Genomic DNA, 11613 nt, shown 5'->3' with positions numbered 1-11613 from the left:
CCTCAGATCTCAGCCACCTGAGTATAGAGGATTACAGGCATAAGCCATCAGCACTTTTTTTTTGCCTGCTCTCTACCACTTGAGCACACCTTTAGCCCCATAATTGCTTTGTAGGAATTCTTGTTTTAGGTGTCAGTCCCTTTTGTTTTAGATGGAACAAATCTCTTCACTCACTACCTTAGCGCAAAACTAGGTGTGCAGGGCATTTGTGAAGCCAGAGCCCTTAAAGAAGTCATGGCAGCACCTGTGAGCCCATCTTCCAGTCTGCCGTTGTTGCACACAGGTGTGCACAGGGGCACTCCCTGAACCTCAGAGCGTGTTCCTGCTGATGGCTGCTACTGTCCTGGACCCTGGCCAACAACCAAATGAGCAAACAAAAGCATGGCCTACCTTTATCTTCTACCAGTCACTGTCACTGTGCGACCCTCCAGTATATGCCCTGCATCCCACACTGCTCACCACCCCCAGCCACGGCACCTTGCCACTCTCAAGCCCTTCCCCCTGAGCCCTTGCATATGGTAAAATCATTCCTGTACATGCCGAGAATCGGCGGCACACAGAGGCCTCCCAGATCACCACCCATGCAGGTGGCGCTCCACATACAAGTCCTTCCCAATTCACTTCCGAGTGTGGGCTGGGATGGCAGGGATCGAGGCAGCATACAGAAGCCTAGAAATAGATTTATTCTCTAATGTGCATACAGTGAGTTCCTTACATAATCAAGGAAATGTTTTCTCTCCCAGGCATCAACTCTTTTATCAAAAGAAAATCCACCCTGCTTAGTCCCACCCTAGGCAATGTTCCTGACCCAAAGCTCAAGGCTAATGGGGAGAGTGGTGAGCACACAACATCAAATCCCAGTCCTAGTCCTGGAAAACAGCCGTGAGGACACACAGCAACAACCCGGACACCCACATCTCCCTACATAGCCACAGATCCAGCCTGGGAGGGTGGGGAGAGTTGGTGAAGGGGAGTGGCCAGGTCCTGCCAGTCAGGGTCTATATTCTGCATCCATGGCATCCAAGTATTTGGCTTCAATGATTTGGGGCAGCAGTTTGTAGCTGGGGGAAGAGGGAGAAGTAAGAAGGTAAGCAGTGAATGGTCGGAGGAGAAAGCGGCAGGTACCCACCTCAGTCTGCCCTCTCCCAGCACTGGGTTGGCTTCCCTGCCCTCTGCATCTGTCTGTCTGTCCATACCGTATAGGGATCATGGCAATCATGATGAGTGGAAAGATCATTTTCAGGTAGGGCAGGGAGCTCATGCCAAAGGCACAGAGCAGCAGCAGCTGCAGGATCTGCAAGCCTGTGAAGTAGTGGATCTTCCTCTGGGGTACCCTCCGGATGTAGTGTGTGGGCGGGTATGACGTCTGTGGGTAGCAATGGCCAGGTGTAGGCAGGAATGGCCGGGTCCCCAATCCCACAGTTCTTCCTCAGGCTAAGGACTTACCTGCTCCTTGAGCAGCAGGGCCACACGTGAGAAGAGCTGGTTGCCATCCAGGGAAGTGAGTGCAATGTAGAGGAAGAGGCCATAGAGCACAGGCTTGGAGATGTACTGCAGCGGCAGGGGAAGCAGCAACAGGGAGAGGCCCACGAGGATGCTGGCCCCCAGGGAGGTCAGCCGAGTCTCTTTCACATTCACAATCCTGCAGGGCCCAGAGCAAAAGGCCACACTCCCATCTTGGGCCACTGTCGCTGGACTCTTTCTCCAAGTCACATGCCTCCCTAGATTATGTGACCCAAGATTCCCCTTGCTTCAAGTCCACATAGCTCTTGTCCCCAAGTGTCCAGGGGCCACACACACACACACACACACACTCACACTCACGTCTCATGGATGAGCCCATTCTCCACACTATCTTCTACTGAAGCCAGGGCTCGCACATGCAGTGGGGAATGTGGGTAGGCAGCATGGATCCAGGGTAACCCGAACAGAGATAGCCCCGTGTTGATGATGGCCAGTAGCAAGAGGTCCCAGTGGTAGGCAGTGCCCTTCACCAGCCTGCAGAAGACAGGCACACATGGACATAGCCACCCTTTCCCCTGAGAAGGCTGAGTAGCTCTCTTAGCTCCACCCTCCCCAGTTCCATACCTGTTCTCTGGTGCATTGACCAAGGCAGCTACTAGGTTCTGCTCCACAAAGAAGAGCAGGGAGAGCAGGAAGCCAAGGATCATGGTACTGCCGATCGCCTCCAGGGACAGCGACTGCATGTGGGCTAGCTTGAAGAGGTTCCCACTGGGGTTGTAGCTAAACTTGCTCACTGCAGCAGGGGACAGGCTCCTGCTTAGCTTGCAGCCCCCAGGGAATAAGCCCATGCTGCCCTGCCCTCTTCCCCATGTTCCTCCTTAGGGTGCAACTTACTCTCGACTTCCCGGAAGCAAGAAGAGCTGATGATGGTGCAGCAGAGCACTGCGATGGGCAGGGCACAATCAGACAGGACCTCACGCACGCGGGGATGCAGGTAGGGACTGGAGACAACCAGCACATGAGCATGGCCTGGGCAACAGTTGGTCCTGCCCCCCGACTCCTGCCCCCCTCACCTCTTTTTGAACTGGTAGAGCGTATAGCCCAGCCAGAGTGTGCCCAGCATGATGAGGAGGCTGAGGACTGCGGTTGCCCGGTCCGGGTGCATGGTACTAGAGTGGTCTTCCTCTGCTACCTGGGGGGGGCTGTCCAGGAGGCTGCTGTTGAGGGTGCTGTTGAGGGTGCTATTAAGGGTGGTACTGATGCCCAGCAGGTTCACCAGAGACGAACTTCTTTTTGTCTGGTAGCCGTGACCATAGTAGTACTTCCAGAAGACTGTGGAACAGGCCAATAAGCCTCAGTCATCTGAGCTCTGAAGTCGGAGCCCAGCTTCCTCCTGGATGGGGAGGGAGGGCGTCCAGGAGAGGGAGACAGAGTGAAAAGGGGGAGGATCCTGAAGGAAGATGGCCTCTAAGTGGAGGTAGAGGGGAAAAGGAAGAGTACTCTAACCTTGTAGCAACCTTTCTACTGACCTGCTCATCTAGGCCACCATTCCCACATCTCTGACATCCCATCATGACTGGCCCAGTGCCTCTTCCCCCATCTCTGGGCCCATGTGGGGCAGCCTTGCCACCCATGTGGGGCTGCTGCTCTCCCTGCTCTGCCACTCACAGCTCCCAAAGCTGTGAGCTCCACAGCTGACCATGGGAAGGAGGAACCTGAGCCCCACCCCATCTCCTCTGCCCGATGAGGCCATAGGCCAGAGCTTTCCATCCCAGCTTAGCTCTTTTGTAGATGGCTCACACTCACTTTTGTCCATGCCTTTCACAGCATCTAGCACGAATGTGATCGAGATGAACAGGGCAATTATCTCTTCCATGGACCTACAGGAACCAATATGCCTCGTAAGAGGGGGTTGTTACTAGGGAAGAGTAGGTCGTCCCTGAGCCTCTGCAGAGACTACCCCAACCCCACATTAATGAAGAAGACCAACGCCTCAGGCTTTGCCCAATGAGTCTGCCATAGCCCCTTGGGAAGTACCACCTGCCCCCCTGAATTACAGGAACTCAAGAGGCTGCCACGAGGCAGACCCAGATCCCTGGCCTTGAAGGACCCGCAACAACTCGGTCAGAACCAGTCACCTCTTGAAGAGACTCATGACCAGGCTGAGGTTGAAGAATGCATAGAGTGCGAGGAAGAAACTGTTCCACAGGCCCGTCCATGCATAGAAAGCGTTGAAATCCAAGTTGTAGTCGTCACAGATGACACGGATCACTGCAAGCAGTGGGGTAGGGTGGGCGGTCAGAGCTCGGCTTGGACCCGGAACCTCAAGCACCATCTCCCACTTCAACCCCCACTGCACCCTGGATGTAGATGGCCAGGGGAGCGGTTGTCAGTAATATCACCAGCGGCTGCCCGGAGAAGAGCGCGTACACAAGGCCTCCGATGCTCTGCCCTGCTATGGTCTTCTGGACATCTGTGGAGAGACATGGGCAGGTCAGCTGTGCAGCCTGGGACCCTGCCCAGCACACACCCCACTAGTCACCAGCACCTCACCAATGGCGCCGTTTGTGTTCTCATCATTGAAGGATCCAAAAGCCAGGGTGGGCAGGAGGCAGGCAAAGTAGAGGAACAGGGTGGTGGTGATGTGTTTACACACAACTTTGTTTTTCCCGATGAGGCCTAGGAATGGAGGATGGGGCAGTATTGTTGGAAATGCAGCATGGGCACACACGTGGTTCTGGGGCCTGAATAGCTGAACTCTGGGCCACATACCATCCGTGAAGTCCAGGGGGTACACGGGAAGCCTGCGCAAGATGTCTTCCCGGATGCCTTTCCCAAATCGCAAGAAGTCCTTGAACTTCGGGGGCTGGGGAGAAGACGATACTTCTTAGCCCCAACTGTCCCATGACCCCAGCCACGCAGGCCCACCTCTCTCCTGTACCTTTGGATGTTTGTGAGAAGGGAGGGAGATCATGCTGTATTCCCATAACGTTGGCATCGCCATGGTGAGCTGTTGCCGCTGGTGCACCAAGGCCTCCTTGAATTCTTCCTCCGTGTGAGTCATCAGAAGCTTCTGTCGGAAGGTGATGTCCGAGAACATGGTGGCAAATGTCCGTGCCACCTCCATCCCTGTCTTGGTGCTCTTCTGGAGTTGGAGGATGTGAGAGTTACGTGTGCAGCCTTGGAGCATAGGGAAGGCCCTGCCCTTCCCAGGCGGGGGCTCCCCTGTGAACTGGCAGCCGGTTTCTCGAAGCTCAGGCCTTACAGTATCCCACTACACTTCCTATCAGGTTGGCTGCTCTGCAGAACTACTAGCCAATATTTTCCTTACAAATCCTTGCTGCGAGCAACCAAAAAACCAAACCAAACAAAACAAAAACAAAAAAAAAACAAACAAAACTTGTGGATAAGAAATCACAATGGAACAAAACTCCCAAGTCAGGCTCATCTGACTTTTAAAGGGAAGGGGTCCAGGCTGATCTGGTCTCTTTTTCCTGTCCAAGGTCAACTGCTAGAGCTGTGAAGTTGGGGTAAGCCTCAAGTGATCGTCCAGAAATTGAGAGATAGCTGGATTATGAGGGCTCAGATTCAAACAATGGTCAATTCCATAATGGATTCATAACGATGGGATTTATTGGGAGGTGGTAAAAATAAAGAAGTAGGAAGAAGTAGATTGAGGGGACCTGCCTTGGCAGGCTGCGTCTTATCCTAGGACCTCCCCTTCTCTCTCAGCTTCCTTGTGGCCAGAAGATGTGCAGCTTCGTTCCATGAAGCCCTGCTCACCACAGTATTTAGACCAAGGCAGTATGCAGCCAGCTGACCACAGACTGAAACCACTGAGACAATATAAAGCTTTTCTCCTTCAGCTGGGCACAAATGGTTCATGCCTGTATTCCTAGCTACTCAGGAGGCTGAATCTAAAGATGGGGGTTTGAAGGCAATGCGGGCAGCAATGTCTACGAGACTTCTATCTCCAATTAACTACCAAAAAGTCAGAAGTGGAACTATGATTCAAGTGGTAGTAGAGTACTAGCCTTAAGCATAAAAGCTCAGGGACAGGGCCGAGAGTTTGGCCTAGTGGTAGAGTGCTTGCCTAGCATACACAAAGACCTGGGCTCAATTCCTCGGTACCACATATATAGAAAAAACTGGAAATGTTGCTGTGGCTCAAGTTATACTCTAGCCTTGAGAAAGTCCAAGGACAGAACTCAGGCCCTGAGTTCAAGGCCCAGGACTAGCCCCCCCCAAAAAAGGGTTGGGGCCAGGAGTTTGGACTAGTGGTGGAATGCCTGCCTAGCATGCACAAAGTCTGGGGTTTGATTTCTTGGTACCATATATATCAAAAAACCAGAAGTGGTGCTGTGCCTCAAGTGATAGAGCCTTAAGGAAAACCCAAGGACAGTGCTTAGCCCCTGAGGTCAAGCTCCAGGACTGGCAAAAAAAAAAAAAAAAGGTCAGGGATAGCACCTGAGTTCAAGCCCCAGAACACATGCCCTTGCCCATGTGCATGCGCGCGCATGCACACACGCCAACAGAGAGCTAGAGGTGTAGTTCCATGGTAATTTCAGCACTTGGAGGAATGGAGTCAGGAATTGAAGCTCAAGACTGGCCTAGGGTGTTAGATAGTAAGACCCTATCTTAATTGGATTAAAAATTCTAAAAATATATAGCAGGTGTCCTAGATGGGGTGGTGATGGTCCAAGGAATAAAATTAAGGATTCTTAACCCACAAATAATACATGAGGAGAGTTAGAGTGGGCAAAGAGTAGATTAAAGAAAAACCCCAGTGTTTTGAACCATCATGGGCCCAGAGCCGCCCAATTGTAAAACCAGCTATTTCAGGACATAAGCAGGAGAATCAAAAAGATCCAAAGCATGGTACCTTACCTGAAAACTAAACTAAACCGCAACTAACTAAATAAAAAGCTGACATATGGCTTGAATGGTAGAATGCTTATCTAGAAAGCATCAAGCTCTGAGTTCAAACCTCAGTACTGCAGGAAAAATAATTCCTTTTCAGGTAAGGAAAAACCTTTTGAGCAACTTCTTGGGAAATACAGATGTGACAGAAACGTAAACATTCAGGTGTGAGAAAAAGGCTTCCAGAGACCCTCCTCCCCAGAAGCAAAGCCACCCCAAGACGTGAACTCACCATCTTGGGTGGAGCCAGCACCAGGATGACAAAGCGAACCTCACAGGAGTTTTCCCCCCAGTTCTGTGGGCGAATCAGGCGACTAATGCACACGTGCCTCCTATGCAAGTCTTTTAAGGTACAGCTGGTAGGAACAGAAGAACACACAGGACCCACTGCTGCCACCCTCAGGGGCTGCAGCTCCCAGTTACCCAGAGCTCCAAGCTGTACCCTCAGTTAGGGAGGAAAGGATGACCAAATGGGATAGAGTGCTTAGACCTCCTTGTCTCAAACACAGCTGTGTCACTTATGGGCCGTGCTCTGCAGGGATATAAGATGCCAAGCTCCAAGCTGATAAGAGGGAGCCTGGGCGGAACCCCAAAGTATGGTGGCTGTTGCCTGTTAACTCACATGATACAGAGCCACGACTGCTGGTACTGCACCCCGGTGACTGTGGCAGTGACTCCTTGAATGGTATCTGACAGCAGGTGGGCTAAAGGCAGAATGGAGGGAAAAGAAGCAGTCAGTGAGCCCAGCAGCTAATGTCCCCTTGCATAAGGCAGGGGCGTGGGTCTTACCTTTACCCTCCATGGGGTTCTCAGCATCTGTAAAGAGCTTGGCCATGAGCCGGTCCAGGTTGCACTTCGGTTCTGCATGGTTGGGGTCCTGGGTGAAGCATTTTAGCATGGTTCGCAGTACTTCATCCAGAGAGGTGGCCGTTTCATCCAGGATGATGCTGGCCTGTGCCAGGAAGCGATCCAGATCCCGCTGTGCACGGATTTCTTCCTCAAAGTTCTTCAACTTCAGGTACTGTGGGGCATCCGGGGTCAGAACCACACACGGTTGTGATGGACACTATTGTCTTTGCCCTCCTTCATGGTGGCCTCTGGCTGCCCCTGCTCACCAGGACCAACACTGCTCTGTCTTAGAGGGCTGGGAATGTGGCTTAGTGGTAGAGTGCTTGCATAGCATGCATGAAGCCCTGGGCTTGATTCCTCAGTACCACATACATGCAAAAAGCCAGAAATGGTGCTGTGGCTCAAGTGGTAGAGTGCTAGCCCTGAGCAAAAGAAGCTCAGAGACAGTGCCGGGCCCCTGAGTTCAAGCCCAATGACTGGTGATCCATCAATCAATAAAATCTCTGCTTTTACGGGTGCTGGTGGCTCACGCCTGTAATCCTAGCTACTCAGGAGGCTGAGATCTGAGGATCATGGTTCAATGCCAACCCTGGCACCAAAGACTATGAGACTCTTATGTCCAATTAACCACCAGAAAACTGGGAAGTGGCTCTGTGGCTCAAGTGGTAGAGCACTCGCCTTGAGCTGAAGAGCCCAAAGACAATGCCCAAGCCCAGAGTTCAAGTCCCAAGATGGGCAAGACAAAAAAAAAATTCATATCACCAATTAACCAGCAAAATGCTCCAGCCTTGCTTAGAAAAAACTATGCAAGAGTGTGAGGCTATTCAAGCTACACTACTGGTACATGTGCATCCATGCACACACGCACACGCGCGCGCACACACACATCTGCTTAAAAATTTCTGGAGATGATGGAAGAGAGGAACATATTGGGGAATCTAACAGAAGCAGCTCTCTCCAACAAGGGACCCCAAGACAGGCTCTCACCTTGCGAGAAGTGTGCAGGAGCATGCAGCCACCAGTGGCAATATCTAGAAAAATGGAGAAAAACTCAGTGTGCCACCAACTATTCAGGTCTCACTTGATAGAGCAGGGCTTTCTCTTCCCAGGGCCTCCCAGGCCTGTCCCTCCCGAAGGCTTCATACCAGGTTTGGTGGACTGCATGTCAAGATTGACATTGACAAAAAACCGGACACTCTCGCCTGACACAATTGAGGAGTTGGCAGTATCAAAGTTCTCATCCCGCAGGTTCTCCTCTCGGGCTTTGGTGCTATCTGTGTCATTCTTGAAATAGTTCAGAGATGCAGCTGTCAGCAAAAGATACCCAAGAGAGCCATTAATTCTGTACACCAGGAGGAGGAAGAGCACAAGAAGACTTCCCTGCAATGTCCACCTAGGCACCTTGACTGGTGAGGGATCACACACACACACACCAGGAATGGGCCTCCGCACAGGGGCAGGATTTCTGGTCCTGCCTGGTCTCACTCATGGTGCCAATAGGTAGACATTGCTGGGCACATTCACCAACATTTCCCAGCTATGAGAACCAAGGTTCTAGCACTGTCAATATGTTCATTCCACAGACTAAGCCCAAGGTACATAGCACAGACAAGACTGACTAGCCTCTGTCTCCCAAAAGCCCCAGGCTACGGAACCCAAGGGAAGGCAGAGCTACTGCAGTTTCCAGATCAACCCCTGTTAACACAGCTTAGAGCCCCTGATGCCAGGGAGTGCAGGTGGGGCCTCCTCTAGGCTGAGACCCAGTCCAGCAATGTTCAAGGCCCAGGAAGAGTCAAAAGAAATGAGTTTGGCCTAGTTGTAGAGTGCTTGCCTAGCATACACGAAGACCCAGGTCTCATTCCTTGGTACCACATACACAGGAAAAGCCAGAAATGGTGCTGTGGTTCAAGTGGTAGATCTCTAGCCTTGAGAAAGCCCAAGGATAATGCACAGACCCTGAGTTCAAGCTCCAGGACTGGAAAGGAAGGAAGGAAGGAAGGAAGGAAGGAGAAAGAAAGAAAGAAAGAAAGAAAGAAAGAAAGAGGAAGGAAGCCTCTTCTCATCATATGCTTTTCTCATGGCACATGATCTCAAAACTGCCCCTCGTAGGCCTCTTCTTATAGAAAGACTTCCTGGTGACATACAAATGTCCTCGGCCCTCCGTGAGCCTCAGCTCTCGAGACCCAGTCCTATTCCACACTCATCTCCAGTGCCCCAGGCATGCGCACTCCTCTCAGAAGGTATAACTCCCGCCAGGGCCTTATTTTAGGGTTCATTTGGAGTCTTCCTCCTCTGGGGAGTTCTCTTAACAGCCCTGCCTCTCTTTTGGCCTAGCCTGAACCTCTTCCAGACTGCACTATACTGACTTCCTCACATGTGAGTACTCCTAGGAAAGAAGTACACAAACACCTGCCCACAGACTGACCAGCAGTGCACCTACACCTGCCTCTTCTTCACACCAGTTCACCAGACCTCTCTGTACATCTGGTTCCCCAATTTCCTGACTTCAAAGCCTGGTGACTCCCAGTCTCAGACCTATACTGCATCCAGAGCCCAGAGAAGAAAGATTAAGTCAAATAATGTCCTCCCTGCCTTCTGTATTCTGGACTTACCTTGTTTAAACAGCTGGTTAGCCTGCTGTAATACTAGCTATTCAGGAGACTGAGACCTAGAGGACTGACATTCAAAGCCAGGCCAGGAAGAAAAATCTGAGAGCTTCTTTCTCTAATCAGCAAAAACAGCTGGATTCAACCTATTGTTCAAATGATACAGCATCAGCAATGAGTAAGAAAATTGAGCAAGAGATTGAAGACCTGAATTCAAACCCTACTAATAGCACACACACACAAAAATCAAGACAGGAGCTGAAAATTTGGCCCAGTGGTAGGGTGTTTGCCTAGCTGCACAAAGACCTTGGTTCAAAGAAAAGCCGGAAGTGGTGCTGTGGCTCAAGTGGTAGAGAGCTAGCCTTGAGGAAATCCCACGGCCCTTAGTTCAAGCCCCAGGGCTGGCAAAAAAAAAAAAAATCAAGACAATATCTGGTTCCACCAGTACTAACCTGTCCCAGTCTGCCTTCTACTCTTTCCAGCACTACTACCCCATGCTGCCTTGGGTGTGTGTGTGTCCATCTTCTCCCTCTACCCAGAGCTCTATTCTATGTAGCCTTAGCTTCCTGCAGGGCTCCTACAATGCCATCCTACAGCCCAGCCACAAAGCTAACCTGACCACAGACTGGCACACAGAACCCCCAGCCTCTGGGAACCCAGCATGAAGAACACACCACCACAGTTCCAACTATGCCCTGATAATCAACACTGGGCTGGGCACAGGAGCGGCAAGACAGCACCAGCCTAGAGACTCAGGAAAGGACAACAGATTAAGGGGGACAACTGATATTGCAAAATTTTCTTTCTTTTTTTTTTTTGTGAGTCATAGGGCTTGAACTTGGCCTGGGCACTGTCCCTGAGCTCTTCAGCTCAAGGCTAACACCCTACCCCTGGGCCTGGGCGTTGTCCCTGAGTTCTTCAACTCAAAGTGACTGCCCTACCCTTGAGCCAAGCCCCACTTCCCATTTTCTAGAGGTTAATTAGAGATAAGAGTCTTAGGTTCTTTTGTGCCCGGGCTGGCTTTGAACCTTGATCCTCAGATCTCAGCCTCCTGAGTAGCTAGGATTACAGGCGTGAGTCACCAAGCCCCGGCTAGTGCCCCAGCTAAGCCCGCAATCGGCTATCACAAGATTTTCTAAAGGGCCAAGTGCAGAGCTAGGTGGGGACTGAGAGATAAGGGACTGCACAAGGGATTGCTTAATTTTGTCCAGACACCTGCCACTTAGCAGTGAACCACCATAAAGAAAAGCAGAAGCAGCAGCTGTTCCACCAGACCTCAGCATCCCCTGACCCTTAACTGGTGGAAAGTTCCAAAGTATTTTAGCAGCAGCCCCAGGCCACACAGGGAGCTAAGACCAGGGACATGCAGGTCCCTAAAGATGTGCAACAAGGAGCTCTCTTTGCACTCACCTAAGTCTTCACTGGAATCCTCAAGGAATCCATTCTGTGACACAGTGGAAGCTTGTGACATGGTGGGGGGGGGGGTTTCCTACAAGGAAAGCCAAAGTCTTGTAACCAGCTCCATACCTGCAACCTACCCTGCCCCAAGCCATGGAGGGATGACAGACACTGAGAAACAGTATTAGGGAGAAAGAAAACACACCAATCTTAATTAAAGAGATTAAATTCTTCCCTGTAAGCCACACTATAGTAGTGGCTCTCACCTGTAACCCTGATGACTTATGAGGCTGAGATCTGAGGATCCCAGTTGGAAGCCAGCCTGGGCAGGAAAGTCCATGGGACTCTTATCTCCAATTAACTACTCAGAAAAAGC

General features: G+C 51.3%; 1 protein-coding gene across 2 annotated transcripts; it reads right to left on the bottom strand.

Moving 5' to 3' along the window:
- Window positions 1–674: 674 nt before the first annotated feature.
- Window positions 675–11314, bottom strand: Slc4a11 (solute carrier family 4 member 11). Of its 2 annotated transcripts, XM_090352061.1 has the most exons (19): window positions 11250–11314; window positions 8379–8540; window positions 8221–8264; window positions 7174–7405; window positions 7007–7088; window positions 6617–6740; window positions 4406–4609; window positions 4237–4330; window positions 4018–4143; window positions 3824–3937; window positions 3603–3735; window positions 3271–3344; window positions 2538–2796; window positions 2359–2465; window positions 2089–2257; window positions 1825–1998; window positions 1447–1642; window positions 1197–1366; window positions 675–1061 (listed from the first exon to the last, which is right to left on the bottom strand). In XM_090352061.1, exons 1-19 carry the CDS (start codon window positions 11308–11310, stop codon window positions 992–994), a joined length of 2595 nt encoding a protein of 864 aa, XP_090208187.1. In that variant the 5' UTR covers window positions 11311–11314; the 3' UTR covers window positions 675–991. The 2 variants fall into 2 exon arrangements, with proteins under 2 accessions (XP_090208187.1, XP_090208188.1); XM_090352062.1 differs by lacking the exon at window positions 1197–1366.
- Between the last annotated feature and the right edge of the window lie 299 nt (window positions 11315–11613).

This window comes from Megascapheus bottae, chromosome 18 (assembly GCF_031878675.1).
Source record: "Megascapheus bottae isolate mThoBot1 chromosome 18, mThoBot2.hap1, whole genome shotgun sequence".
Taxonomy (NCBI): Eukaryota; Metazoa; Chordata; class Mammalia; order Rodentia; family Geomyidae; genus Megascapheus; species Megascapheus bottae.
This window is presented reverse-complemented; position numbering and strand designations above follow the sequence as displayed.

What these genes read in the sequence shown, in the direction of transcription:
- Slc4a11 (XM_090352061.1), bottom strand. Translation starts at nt 11,310, where the DNA reads ATGTCACAAGCTTCCACTGTGTCACAGAATGGATTCCTTGAGGATTCC. An exon ending in CAGTCGTGGCTCTGTATCAT is followed by an intron (nt 6,741 to 7,006) that starts GTGAGTTAACAG and finishes TGTTCCTACCAG; the next exon opens with CTGTACCTTAAAAGACTTGC. An exon ending in CCCTGCTGCTCAAGGAGCAG is followed by an intron (nt 1,367 to 1,446) that starts GTAAGTCCTTAG and finishes TGCTACCCACAG; the next exon opens with ACGTCATACCCGCCCACACA.